Source organism: Saccostrea echinata, unplaced genomic scaffold (genome assembly GCF_033153115.1).
Source record: "Saccostrea echinata isolate AGI-Se365-2 ecotype Australia unplaced genomic scaffold, CSIRO_AGI_Sech_v1 ptg000033l, whole genome shotgun sequence".
Taxonomy (NCBI): Eukaryota; Metazoa; Mollusca; class Bivalvia; order Ostreida; family Ostreidae; genus Saccostrea; species Saccostrea echinata.
The window spans coordinates 31,205,578-31,221,185 of record NW_026889782.1 but is presented as its reverse complement, the minus strand read 5'-3'; the positions used below and the strand labels follow the sequence as shown (position 1 = coordinate 31,221,185).

Genomic DNA, 15,608 nt, shown 5'->3' with positions numbered 1-15,608 from the left:
TTCCATATTCATCTACAAAACATTGAATTTACTGTTTATTACATTTTCTATGATTTTCCCTTTGCCTCTGTCTTTTCTTAACACAGTGTCATAGGCTTGACGTCATAGTTGAGCGGTTGAGACGTCATAGCTTAGCAGTTGTGAGATTGAAAACATTACATAGCATGGATTTTAGCAACATATTTGGGAAGAAATATGCCGTTTTAGCTCTATCAAGATGTTTAGTTACTAGCTCTATGTTATGACAGGCCAGAAAATTTTTTTAATTACTTTGATATCCTTTCACACTGTGAGAGAATATCATTTTGGTATCCTTTCACACTGTGAGAGAGTATCACTTTTATTCAATAAATAAATCACAGTATTTCACTGTTGAAAATGTAATAATTCATTTTTTTTTACTTCAGATCGTAAGGTTAAGTCAGTAATAATTCCTTTCGCGAAAAAAAAAAAATTAGAAAACGTTTGCTTCAACAACTTCACAGCCATGTTGTTTATAAATGTAAAAAGAACTATGATTGAACGAAATTTTCCCGGAATGTATAATATACCTTTTGATTTTTTTAAAGTTATACCGCTCATATGTTGGTGGTAACTTAGTGAGACCATATGATCAAATCAGATAAAATTTTGTAGAGACTGAGTGCTAATAAACAAATATTCAGAGAGTATAGAATAAATTTCGGGAAGAATTCGTCCCGTCGTTCACGCTTTACAATTAGTGTAACTATTCAGAGGCCCAAGCTAATGTCAAGTAAAAAAAAGTCAAATTTGGAATATGATTTCAGCGTATCTCGGAAAGAATACGGAATTTCGGAAAGAACTTTGGCAGTAATGTAGATTGTTTATATGTGAATAGTTATGAATAGAAAGAAAAGTTTTAGATAATTTGATTTAAAAGTATTTTAATGGCGAATGTGGGTACCCTATGTAAGGAATTCCATACCTTTATTTTTATTAACACCTTAATATTTTAAAGCGATCTAAGGGCCTGTGGTTAAAAACAATTACATACTTTTTGTATTCTTATCCATCATCCAAAAAAAAAACTATTTCGATAGATATGTAATACCTAGAATTTAAAATCGGAGTATAAAATCAAAAGAAAAGGGGTCTGTGAAAGTATGGGTCTTCCTTAACAATGAAGACCTAAAATTACCAATATTTAAAAGTGTCATTTTTCTAAGTGAACCCTCTCATTCAGTTGTTCAAAAAATGAAGATAAAAAGATAATCGTCCATGTCAGTACAACCTGGGTCAGAAGTTTTATGACTATCTCTTAATGCTATGAATGTTCACGATTTCATTGCAATATAAATATTTATATCATATTTTATTATCTCCAAAAAATCTATATTTCATTGATTAGTACGGAATACTTCACCAGTAGCCAATCACTTTTCCATAACAAATAAAGGCTCTGGTATTTATTCTTTGCGGCTGACGCATCAATTTACAAATTTTCACAGGTTCTCAACACAGAGTGCAGTATGAGTATTTTTTGTGTTTTCTGTGTAACTGTCCTTTTCATTATAGTGTCTCAAGCTACCAAAGTTTCGAAAAATAATGCCGCAAAGCTGGAATTCGATAATAAAAAGTCGGATAAGGACCTCTCAGAGGAATATGACGCTCAGTCGTTGTGTGTATGTACTACAATGTGTCAAAATAAGTGTCGCTTCTTTGGTTTTAATCCAAGATTGAAGAAATGCCGTGTTCACTGGAGGGCCTTCACTTCCGGAATGTCGGACGAGATTGGATGGAGATACTATTCTCACGATTGTATGTTTTCCTCTTACTTTAATTTCGTTTCTATACAATTCATGAAATACAGTTACTTGGAATGCGTATCAGCGGTTATAATCGCATTCATAGCAGGTCCAAGAAATTCTTTATCTTTTGTTTGTTTGTTTGTTTGTTTGTTTGTTTATGTTGTATGCCCTCGTATCGAAGATTTGGGGGTATATAGTTTTTGCCCTGTCCGTCCGTCTGTCTGTTTGTGTGTTTGTCTGTTTGTCCGCAAAAACTTTAACTTTGCCCATAACTCTTGATTGGTTGGAGCAATGGCTTTCATAATTCACATGTGTATTTCTTGTGACAAGACCTTTCTCTGGGTACCATCATATTTGACCTTTTGACCATAACCTTGGAGTTTGACCCAGTTTTGCAAAATTTTACCAAACTTAAACCTTGAACATAACTTTTGAGCAGTTGGTGCTTGGGGATTCAAACTTCACATGTGTAATCCTTGTGAAAAGACCTTCCTTCAGATACCAACAACTTTGACCCTTTGACCTTGACCTTGGAGTTTGACTCACTTTTGAAAAACTTTATCCTTGGCGATAACTTTTGAACAATTAGAGCTAGGGCTTTTTTATTTCACATGTATAATTCTTGTGAAAAGACCTACCTTTGGATACCAACAACTCTGACCCTTTGGCCTTGACCTTGGAGTTTGACCTACTTTTGGAAAACATTAACCTTGGCCATAACTTTTGAACGGTTTGTGCTAGGACCTTCATACTTCACATGAGTAATCCTTGTGAGAAGACCAACAACTTTGACCCTTTGACCTTGGCCTTGGAGTTTTACTTACTCTTGGAAAACTTTAACCATGGTCATAACTTATGAACGATTGGAGCTTCGGCTTTCATATTTTACCTGTGTATTTCTTGGGGGAAGGCCTTTTTGGGCACCATTAGTTTTGATCATTAGACCCTGACCTTGATTTTTGATATACTTTTAAAAAAATTGAACCTTTTCCAAATCTGTTCAATGGTTGCAGCTATGGCTATCATATTTCACAGATTTATTCCTCGAGACAAGACCTTACTTTAGGTACCAACATATTTGATTTGCATTTGAGAAAGTTTAACCTTTGCTATAATTTACCATGCGGGGTTTCAGTGTTTCACAAACACATCTTGTTTTTTTTTTTTTTTTTTTTGTTTTTTGTTGTGTTTTTTTTTTTTTTTTTTTTTGTTTATTGTTACTTTTGTTTGTTTGTTTGTTTGTTTGTTTTTTTTTTGTTTTTTGTTTGTTTTTTGTTTGTTTTGTTTGTTTGTTTGTTTGTTGTTGTTGTTGTTGTTGTTGTTGTTATTGTATGAATTCACCAGTCAGGACTAACTTTATTCTGGAAGATTATTTACTGAGTAACTTTAAAATTAGTATCTAGTACCCGCAACTGGTTTGTTTTTCTCAGTTATATTTAATCCAATGTATTCTTCATGTATCATATTTTGTGATTCTTAATTGTCTTTATCTAAGATTAAAAAAAAGTTTTCATTTAGTTTTAGTTGTAATAATGAATTTCTATTGCTTAGAAAAAATAAGAGTGTGTAAAGGGGCGTGGACACAGTTGCATTATTTACATTTTAAAGTTCTATGCTTATTCAAAAAATGAAACCAGGTATATGAATTGAACTTACATGAATATTCTTAGAATTCAATGACAATGATATTTTTTTAAATCACGCCAATCATCTGTTTAGTAAACAGAGCACGAGCTCTGTTATTGTTAATTTTACGTTTCACCGGTTGTGTTCAATTTGTTAAACTCTGCACACATCTCTGAGCACGGACTGACAATACTGGTGAGTTGGTTTTGCTTTCTCACATTTCTAATCTGAATTTTCAGGATTATAGTTTTATTTTTTTTTCATTAATACACAACATAGTTTGTATTTATTTTAAGTATTAAGGATAAAGTTTACTTTGTGAAAGTGCAAGGCTGTGCCAATCAAACGCGTCCCGAAATTCGTAGTTTCAATAATTTCCCGATAAAAGAAGTTTCTGAACGCACTTTTTATATATTTCCGTGTGAAATGCTAAAGCAACATATAAGATATGATATTATACAGAAAATGTGATAAAATATGAACTTCAAATCTTTGTTCGGGCCCTTTTAATGCATTAACGGTGACGATGCTATTAAAAGCAAATATCTTTAGATATTATGTATCTACTTTTTAGTGCCTGTATACGGATATTTTCTTATTCAAATTGTAATACGATTTTGAGTGGTTAACAAGTTCCGTGTATTCGGCTGAATAGGTTATAAGAAACGAGATGCATTGTCTCTCTACACGTTTACAAAAACGAAAATGAAATGCATAAAATAATAATCACAATATAAAACTCCTATCAGTACATGTATTATTACAATATTAATAAAACCAGTAATTTTTTTAGCATTCAAGTCTCAAAGTCATCTTCTTTGGTCGCCTTCGTGCTTACAAGTTCCAGTCTGCACAAAACACCTTTATCCTAAAGCTGAATGGAATATCAATTGAGGAAAATCCCTGTACACTATTGATTAAACATGGATAACTAATAGTATCTACATATACGTAAGGTAGAGCCTATGTCGGAAGAGTCTTTGTTACAAGATTTTCAAACTTATATTTCAAACTGATAAATTAGCATTCGCTTATCAATCACTTAAAAATATCTGGTATGTTTCCTTGTTATTAAATGTAGCGTTGCCTGTGGTACTTGGAATTGTAACGTTTTCGCCGTAATGAGTTTGTAAGATAGGATAAATATGGCTAATTATGGTATGGTTTTAAAAAGCATGGTTGCGGCTAAGATCCGGTCTCTTAATTTCTGGTAGCGAATTTAATTATGAATAACCTGGTAGCGTTTTTATTTACGAAAGAAATCAACAAAAGATAATAAAGTTTTCAAAAATTACAGTCTGGTATTCAAAAATTTATGATAGTTAACAAAATCAACAACAATATATGTTTATATATATATATATATATATATATATATATATATATATATATATATATATATATATATATATATATATATATATATATATATATATATATATATATATATAGTCGCACAACGTCACTTGCTAGAATTACTGGGCCCCGAAATTCGGATAAAATTAAAGTTAATTTCTAATACCTAATTTCATAAATAATAAATGATATAAATTTCAATTATATATACCTTGACATTCAAAGATAATCTGAGAGCGACTAAAAATTGAATAATAAAGAAAAATCCACAAGAGTCTGGTCTGGAAAAAAGTAACTCTAAAAATTTACACTTTCGTCCACTAGAATCCCAAAACTTCAACTGACTACAAGAGTAAACGTTAACGCTAATGTGACGTAACATAACCAAACGTGACGTTGCAAAACCCAAAATCACGACACATTTCAGGTAAAACCTATACATAATTTCCCGCGACCGGAAGTAATGGAAAATGAAAGTACAAATATGTAATGACTTATAAATAAGGTAAAACAATGATGTACAACGAATTTGAATGTAGTTTAAACATATAATAATGATGAATGAATCTTCCGGTCGGTATAAATTAAGATCACAAATAGATAAACACACATTTTAATAATATAGTAAAAATCATTACATGTACATCAAAATTGTTACATCATGATAATTTTACACCGCGACTACATATTTTCAGCCAATTTTAGGGGTACTGGTCACAAACAGAATATGAAAAATCACAAAAATACTTCTTCAAACATCGTCGTTTATAGACTTTATTAACTGAACCGTATTAAACAATGTTATTCAAGAATAATTTCTTTCATTTGACGAAAAAGATTACGTCCACATTTCAACGAATATAGGTTCATGTGCTCAATATTTTTTGCGTCAAATTACCACCTTAATTTGTAAATATTTTTCAGAAGTCTTTGTCAGAATGTTTTCAATCTTTAATATGATGAAGAATATACCCAAATAATTACAAAAAGCGATTAAAATATATCCCTTTCCCCGCAAACTAATGAGAGACACTCTATTTATCTATACTTCTTTTGTTGACATTTTTGCACTTACACAGGATTTAATTATTAAACTACTGTTTTGGGGTTACGTTCGGATTACATTGTGAATATTTATCAAAAAATGTATTATTTTTTTTATTTAAAATGATAATATTTTAGGGAAACATTACTATCTTACACCAACCATCATGAATAATTAAAAGTAAGTATGAAAAGGAATGCACGACATTTCATGATAGACATTACAAAATTTACACACAATCTTTAACAAATTTTTGACTCAGACACATTTCATCAAGATATTGCACTATTTAGATTTCTTAGGATTTTTGCATTCCTTCAAAATAGTTGCATGCCATTCACATTATCACAGGTATGTAACTTCATTACATTAGACAATCTTGGTTTAAAGCCATAAAGTACGGGAAAAAGTAACATTTAATTAATTATGATGTCATAATGGATCTAGCACTACAAAGAGGACTAAACTCATTTACTCGATATGACGTCATTCGACGTAGGTTCTACGTTAATGTCCGTGCCTGTATGCCCCTGTGTATCTACATCATGGTTCCTATAGAAACCATAGGCGCTTGGTTTCAAACTGGTGTATGTTTGTATTACTTAAGGAATGTTTTTAAGTTTTGTGTGAATTATTGGTGTGTAAATCACACAGACTTGTCACGTAGGCATATTTCATGAAGCGCACCAAAAATGTACTCAGTGTTTGAATTTCTCGCTGCCCTATATCGTCATATTTTTATTAACGTCTCTGTAGCCTCATTGTGACGTCACTTTAGCTCGAGTTTTGACGTCTATATTTCTACGCGTGAGTATACACAAAAATGACTTTCAAATCAATTTCAAAGTTGGCTTAGTAGAAAAACACAGCAAATGTAAACATATGTATGTGTTTTTCTAGGTGTGTATAAATACACTCATTAAAATAAAAATAAAAAAAAAAGCTGAAAAAATATCATATGACTGTATATAAAAATTAGAAAGGTACGACAGTTGCCATATTAGATTTCAGGGGGTGTTTCGGTTCACATTTGATTTTAATCAATATCTACACTTTTCCTACCGGTGTTGGGTGAGACCTAGCTTCAAAAGTGATTGAATAACGCCCTTTAATCGTCTGCCAATTTGAACTTGCCGTATAAAACATGCAGTAAGCCAAAAACGTCCTCGATACCCAGCACTGAAACTGAAAGCAATGGAAGTGACGATTTCTAACTATGTATAATCTAGAGGCGTCCCGGAATTACACTGACAATCTAGAGAAAACACGTTTGGCGTGGTTTCTGACCTCCATAGATTTTCCACGTAATTCCGTATATGATAGAAACATGATCATTATCTTGTCTTATAAAATCATCCTTTTAGCATTCTAAAAAGTGCTATTTTAGCATTTTCTTCTGTTTCAGCACTTTCTTTGGACTGTAGCGACCTTCGTGATACTGGTCACACTAATTCAGGGGTGTACAAAATTTATCCCAATGGGAACATCTCCCTTCCGGTCAGAGTTTACTGCAATATGGAGACAATGGACGGAGGATGGACGGTATGTAGTTAATTTCAAAACTTTCTTTAATCTGTTAACTGGAATATTTAGTTTCGTGCCCAACATTTTTCTTCACTTTTTATTAGATAAATGTATATTTATCTAAGGTAATTCAAAAACGAATAAACGGATCCCTGAGCTTTGACCAGATGTGGACAGATTATAAAAATGGATTTGGTACTCCGGATCAGGATGTCTGGATCGGTAAATATGAATGTCTGAATTGTTACGAACTTTGCCTTATGATCTCTGTGGCTAGATTTGAAAATTGACAGATTATGATATTTTAAGTTACTTAAATATACAGACGACGATTTTCATTCAATGTTTGTTTTTGCTCTCTAAAGTTAAAATAATTGAATAAATTAGGAAAATCCTCCTGATTGAATAATTCTGTCTCCTAAATTGAAAACAAAATAATTAAATATCTAAGGAATCATAGGATGTTATTGTATGTATATTGCTTTGGAATGAAACCTGATTCTTTTCTGGGATTTATTTATTTACAATATGAAAATATGTGTCATTATATTGCAGAGTACTCTTCAATTAATTTCATTAATACCTTAAAACAGGAAATGACATAATCCATCAGTTGACAAAGGAAAAGAACTCGTACCTCTATGTTTCCATCACACTAGTGAACGGTACAGCATTGTACGAGTTGTACAACAAATTTTCTATTTCCGATGAAGCAGGGAAGTATCAACTGTTTCTGGCTGGACCTGCTACGGGCACCTTAGGTAGGTGAAAAAAGTTGAATATGTACTTAAAAACCAGAAGAGAGAGAGAGAGAGAGGAAAATAATTACAAACACTGATCTATTTCACTTTACATATGACCGTTCACAGTATCTCAGTCGGTAAAGAACATTCATTCCTGATCGGGAAGTCGTGAGTTCGAATCTCGGCCCCGACTGACCTAAGTTTAAAAAAATGGGTAGTAACTGTTCCTTCTTCATGCACTCGGCACTTCAAAGTGAAAGTTGCGGGTCCTTCGGGTGAGACCTTAAAAACCAAGGCCTAGGCCCTGTGTCACGGCGGGCGTTGGCACGATAAAGATCAATCACTGCTCAATGGCCCTGAGTGCCGAGTAAAGGTCAAAATTTGAAGCTCTTCGCCGGTATATGGTGACGTCTCCATATGAGTGAAAAATTCGCGAATGGGACGTAAAACAACAAACAATCAATCAATTTACACATGGCAGTGTATTAAATAACGTTTGTTGATTTAAAAAAATATCAAAAGTAACAAACAACTAATTATAATTTAATTCTTGAACGCTGTATTTGGTTGGATTAAAAAGCACTTTATATCGTATAAATTGGGTTGCCTGCGTCAAAAACATGAATTGTTTAATGAGTTCATTCAATCATATAATAAAACTGGGTTTTTTTCAGTTTATACGATGAGGTGTATCGGGTCACAATTTTCAGGTAAACTCAAGGAAAAAACATATTTTAAACTGTCCTTTTTTATGAAAAATGAAGACAATCAGGTATAAAAAGGGCCTTTTCCATCTCAGACAAAGGAAATTTATCAATATTGCCAAAAGTCTCTCAGAAAACAGTTTTTCATATCTTCTGGACCTCTTCTTTAAAATTATATTCAATCGAAAAAAAGGTATATGGGTTATATCTGAGTTGATTTCAAATTAAATTCAATGAAAATGTGTCATTTTCTACATAATTCTGGTACAGCCGTAAAGTACTGGAAAAAGTAAGCTTAAACCAATTATGGCGTCAGTGTAATAACCCGTTCCTATACTGTAACACATCGAATATTCATGAGGCTTATTGTCTTCAATATATTTACATTTCCAATGTCTTTGTCCGAGATAAAATTTCAAATAGTAACAAAATGTGTCTGTGAAACACTGATGCCCCGTATGGCAGCTTATGGCGAAGGTTAAAGTTTCTCAAATGCAAGTCAAAATCCAGGCCAAAAGATAAAAGATGTTGTTACCCAAAGAAAGATCTTGTCTCAAGGAATATACCTGTGAAATTTGAAACCCTAGCTGCAACTGTTCAAAAGTTATGGTGAAGGTTAAAGTTTATTAAAAGTAAGTAAAACGTCAAGGTCAAGGTCAAAACTGTTGGTATCTAAAAGAAAGTCTTGTCACAAGGAACATTTATGTGAAGTATGAAAGCCCTAGCTCCAACCATTCAAAAATTATGGCCAAGGTTAATTTTTTTCAAAAGTAGGTCAAAGTCCTAGGTAAAGGTCAGAGGGTCAAAGAGGTTGATATCTAGAGGAAGGTCTTGTCACAAGGAATAGACATATGAAGTTTGAATACCCAAGCACCAACTGTTCAAAAGTTATGGCCAAGGTTTAAGTTTTTCAAAAGTAGGTCAAACTCCAAAGTCAAGGTCAAAAGTTCAAATATGATGGTACCCAAAGAAAGGTCTTGTCACAAGGAATACAAATGTGAAATATGAAAGTCCTAGCTCCAACCAATCAAAAGTTATGGGCAAGGTTAAAGTTGACTACAGATAGACAAACAGACAAACAGACAGACAGGACAAAAACAATATACCCCCGGGGGCATAAAATACTTCATTTCTGCATAAATCTACTGGTTCATCGACAGGCGTGGTGGAAAAAAAAAATCACGTGCGGGACGTGACAAATAGAGACAGAAGCGAGGCCTGTAACACGTGAATTTGCAGAATCAAGAGCATGTTAATATAAGGAATAACTGTCAGATTTTTTGGTTTCATGACGATGATCAACCGATTGCAATTGGCTTGTGTGATAATTTTATGCATAAACGCCTTCGGTGTTTATGCAAATTATCACGCACGCCAATCGACTGATCACATAATGAAACCAAAAAATTAGACAGTTATTCCTTAAATCAGTGGTTACAATAAGTGTTTCACATTCTTAATTTTTCTTATTTTTTATTTCGCTTTACTTCTACAGGAGACAGCATGTTAAACACAGGCTATTCTTGGGCTGATCAGTCTGGGATGTACTTCACCACCCCAGACAGGGATAACGACGGATGGAGTGGTGGTAACTGTGGTGTTAAATGGAGTGGAGGTTGGTGGTTCCACGCCTGTTACCGCGCCTACCTTAACGGTCAATGGTATTCGGCAGACTGGTCGTCCGATCCTTGGGGTACAATATCGACTGGACAGTCTGTGAGGGAGACGATGATGATGATCAGGCGTCACTAGGTAAACAATGTAGATTATAGTCATTATTTATGCGTTATTTATAGTTAATTATGAATGATACATTATTTATAAATTCCTTGTCCATGATCTATAAGTAAATTATTTATATATAATTTTTTATGCATACATTTTTATACATGTATATTTATACATAATTTATTTACATTTTAATGACTTCTTGAAACATTTAAACTGATATGATTTTGTGTCATTTATTCTAGATGTCAGAACCGACTAGATTAGCATTAACGGTCGCAAATAACAACTGACAAGATAGTTATTCCCTAATTTATACATACATTATTTAAACATACATTTTTTATACATACGTTATTTATACATACATTATTTATAAATATATTATTGGTGAATTGGTTACAATTGACACAAACCTGTTATAATGGGGTGATAAAGATTTGTCTGTATTTACTAAAAAAAAATATTTTTGCTGCTGTCCATAAATTTAATGATGAAATGTAGATTTTAAACTGACGTCTTATTCACTTATATCACTTGAAAATATTATATTTTAATGTATTATTTGCATGACATATTGTTATATTTAAGGAGAGGAACCAGTAAATTGCAAGAACTTGTTTCCAATCCTTTTGATTAATTCAATAAAATATTTTCAAAACGGTACATTTTTTTTACCTCATTATTCTTACCTACATTTTTTATACCTACATTATTTATACCTACATTATTTGTACCTACATTATCTATACATACATTATTTATACATAAAACATTCACATTTTTATGATTTCAACAAAACATTTACACTGATAGGATTTTTAGATGCTAGGAATTTTATACAATTTTTGAAGGATGAAATGTATATGTTTATAATCTTTATATTTCTTAAATATATAATTCTTTATTTGTTTATTTGTTTATACTCAACAGATTCGGATCATACGAAGAAGTCACGTTTCGGGGCGCCGTGGACGCTGATGACACTGTTCTTCTGAACATTTTCATTCTAAAAAGAGTAAAACGATAATTTAAAAAAAGGGGGGAAAACCCACCCACCCAACACCCACCCCCGATACTACTTGCCTGTAATTATACAGTAATTTTTAATTTTCTAAATTAAATTAACTTTGCTTATGCTTTAAGTGTTGTAAATAAACTGTAAATTAGAAATATTTTGTTGTAATTTTCAAATGCTACCCCACTGATATATCTGGACCGATAAATTGAAAATCGTATTATCAAAGATCTTTATGAACATAATCAGGTTCATTTTTTCCAAAATTATTATTTTTAAAGAAAAAAATATTTTCCGTCTTATATATTTTTCTCTTCTTAAAAAAATATTATCCCCTACATTATAAACCAATTATATGAAGGAAAATGCTTTCACTTAGCTTGCTTTCGATAGTGAGGCTTATCATCGCAACTCATGTGATATTGAAAAGTTACATCTGGAATTCATTAAGAATGTTTTATATGTTAGAAAAAAAACAAACACGGCCATGATGTATTTTGAAACAGGCTGACTGCCTATGAAGACTGTACGGCAATTCCGGATTTTCTCTAATTTTGGTTTAAAATATTACAAAATAAGAATTGTATTTTGAGATCATGTTATGAGAAAATGTTAAAGGAAATTGAACAACCAATGAACAAGATCACGAACTGGGCTTCCAATATTAAAGATAAATTATTCGAAATTGGGTTAGGATACATGTGGACTGACCAAGAAAGAATTTGTTATAACAGCCATTTCTTGATTATAGAGCAAAGAATTACTGACACCTATGTACAGAATCTCCTTGCAGATATCAATAGGTCATCTAGATGTATGTTATTTAGGAATATTATTGACCACTTCAAACTGCAATATTATTTGGTAAAACCTATTTCTTCCATTTATAAAAAGCAAATTAGCAAGATAAGACTGTCATCACATAATTTAGCTATAGAAAGTGGACGCCATAAATATATATTACGCGAAAATCGAATATGCGAATTATGTAGATGTGAAATTGAAGACGAATTCCATTTTGTTTTAAAATGTCCACGATAGAGGGATTTACGAGTAATATTGAAAAAAATTACTGGGAAAAACCATCTATGTTTAAATTCATACAGTTGTTATGTGCACACAATGACAAGGACCTTTGGGAAAGTTTCTGTACCATGCTTTTAACTTACGTAATGAATGTCTCACTGTCTTATAAACAATCAAATAAAATGGTTTGTACATTCTCCACCATTAAACTGAATGTATAATTACTATGCTGTTAAAAAAGACCTGCGCTATGCCTTACTGTTTATATGTTATAAATTTATATTGTATACAATAAGATGTATGTCTTACGTAATAAAGTGAATTGATTTGAACTCACAATATGTTTTGTGTTTCAACTAGAGAAAATCAAATGATATGATCGAAATAATACCTAATAATTTTGTGATTAAGCACAATAATGTTTGCATTTAAATGCAATAATCTTTGCGTTAAAACGAAATAATTTATGTGTTTAACCCCCTTCCCCGCTGTCATGCATTTTAACGCATATACCATTTCCTATTTCTAAAGCATAATCACGCATTTACCGTTTTCCCGCAATCACGCATTTTTCATTCACTTTCAAAAGTACAACTAATCTTCAATTTAATGCCAGTTCCGTTTTATTTTATAATTGCTTAAATCTCACAAAAAAAGATTCTTATTGAAATATTACATCATAATTATTCATGTAAAACTGTACCGCGCTATAAAGTGCTTGCGGGGGAAAATAAATAGTGATAGTTTATTTATAATTGAAAATTAATTGAAAGCACTATAATAATAAAATGTTTTTAAATGTCTCTCAAAAACATTGAAATAACTGATTGTTCTTATGTTGGAAGGCACCTCGTTCCATATGGTAGGTCCTGATATAACAAAACGTTATACGTTGAAGATCTAATGTTAAGCATTTCTGGCAGATACCTGGGACTGTCGCTATCATTAAGACACTTAAAGACGAGACATGCTATTTTGAATTTAATCCTATAAATAACGGGTAGCAAGTGCAGAGTTTTAAGAGCCTCAGTAGAACTGTCAGTTGATTTTAACTTCAGTACGAGTTTTGCTTTTCGATTCTGTAATAACTGTAATCGTTTGATGGTAAATTTCGGCAAACCGTATATCAAACTGTTGGCGTAATCCAGATGGCTAATTACAAGAGACTGTACAAGTTGTTTACATGAGCCGTCAGTTAGGTATTGGCGAAAATATCTGATGTAGTAAGGATTCGAAGAAATTTTGTTACATTTTTCACTTACAAATATCTTAAAGCTTAAATGTTCATCAAAGTAGCATCCGAGCTATTTTAATAAACGGAAGTGCATTAAAATCTGCACCAACTGGATTTGGTAGAAGACACTGATAACATTTGTTGACTTCCGAACAAAAAAAACAAATCCGTTTTACTCGGGTTAAGTTTAAGTTTCAACTAATCATTAGTTTCCAGTAGAACGGTCTACAAATTCTGTAATACGCGATGATCATTTTCTTTGGCCTATGGGTTAAAACTGTCACACACGGAGTGGTATGCGTAAAACCAAGTAGCAAGTCTTCATAATCTTCGATGAAATTTTGTAATGTACTAGCGAAGAATGTATAGAGAACTGGACCGCATATACAGCCTTGTGGAACATAGAAGTCTAATTGACTAGGTTACGATTTTGACGTATCTATATGTACTTCGGCTGTCCTAGTGGAAAGATGTGTTTTTAACCATTGAAGTACTGAATCTATATATTTTATCCTTTATATTATTTTTGAAATAGTACAGATTAATTAATAATTCATGCGGAAGAAAAAATGTGTCAGAAATGAATTTTAGCAAACCTGAAAAGTAAACATTAAAAACATCAAAATATGAACATCGAATTCTCTCAGCCTTGACCAAGGGAGCACAGTTAAAAAAACACTTGATTAAAGCTCAAAATAAGTTGCCTTAACAGAAATCTATACGCAATGGTGACGCTACATGCTAAGAAAAGAAATAAAGAATTTATTCTCTAATTTGCTCTTCTGTTGTTACCTTTCTTTAAATACGGTACACATTCATTTCTGGTAACTTACAACTTAATTATATATTGAAAAAGGGATGACTTTAGCTTCTCAATTCTCAAGTTTCTTTATTTAAGTTAGAAACAGTATTCCACTATCATCTGCATATATTTTTTTATATCTACAAACTCGCCTTTGTATCGGGCTTAAGCTTGTTGATTCTTTCGTCCATTATAATAAAACGTGAATACAAAGAAAACACATTTAGTTGTCTTTTTGTAATTTTTTTGTAGACCATAATTTATCAGTTCCCCAATCTCCTAATTCTGGCAATATTGTTTCGGTATGTCTGAAATCATTTTATCCGTTAATCTAGGAAAGAGTCGGTTTATCTGTCAAATGAGAAATGGGTACATTTCAAACAGTATTTGCTAAAAAGAATATTTTAAGAGCAAAATGCATCACTCATCTTAAACAAATTGCTGTACCTCTTTTATTAATACAAGGAACCTATCACAACAATTAGTATTTGTTCAAAAATACGTAAGAACTATCATCTATTTTAGAGACATATTCAGGGAGCCGTAGGGGTAAGTGGTAAATTCTTTAAATCTTGAATGCTTCAAGTATATCTGGTAAATATAAAAAGTAATTTCTCTTAAATTCTCGCTTTTTCATTCTTTATTGGAAAATTATGAAAAAGAAAACATTCCAAAATTTTCTCTCTTTTTTAATGGCTGTATTTGATACCCCTTTAAAATACGATGTCCTATTAAAGCGCATTTTAAGCAGCGAAGGTTTTATAAATTGTTAAATAGATATAAACTTTTGCTGTCATGAATGTCACAAATAGCTGAATAATCCATACAAAAGACAAAGATACAAGGAGTAACAATGACAGATATAGCAAAACCGTTTTATTGCTATAACTGTTCTTTTTTCATCTAGAATTAGAATAAATAATTCAAATGCTACTGACAATTCTTTTTCGTTTCATTTTTCACAAAACCTAAGTCTATAAATACTTGCTTCAGTGTAATGGTTGGATTAATCTACACCATTTGTTGGTTAATT

At 32.0% G+C, this 15,608-nt stretch overlaps 1 protein-coding gene across 1 annotated transcript; it reads left to right on the top strand.

Moving 5' to 3' along the window:
* The first annotated feature begins 1,525 nt into the window (after window positions 1-1,525).
* On the top strand, window positions 1,526-11,710 carry LOC133198849 (fibroleukin-like). The gene is made up of 6 exons (XM_061334809.1): window positions 1,526-1,779; window positions 7,202-7,338; window positions 7,446-7,542; window positions 7,914-8,081; window positions 10,263-10,519; window positions 11,429-11,710. The coding sequence occupies exons 1-5, from the start codon at window positions 1,656-1,658 to the stop codon at window positions 10,517-10,519; spliced, it is 783 nt and encodes a 260-aa protein (XP_061190793.1). The 5' UTR covers window positions 1,526-1,655; the 3' UTR covers window positions 11,429-11,710.
* The last annotated feature ends 3,898 nt before the right edge of the window (window positions 11,711-15,608 follow it).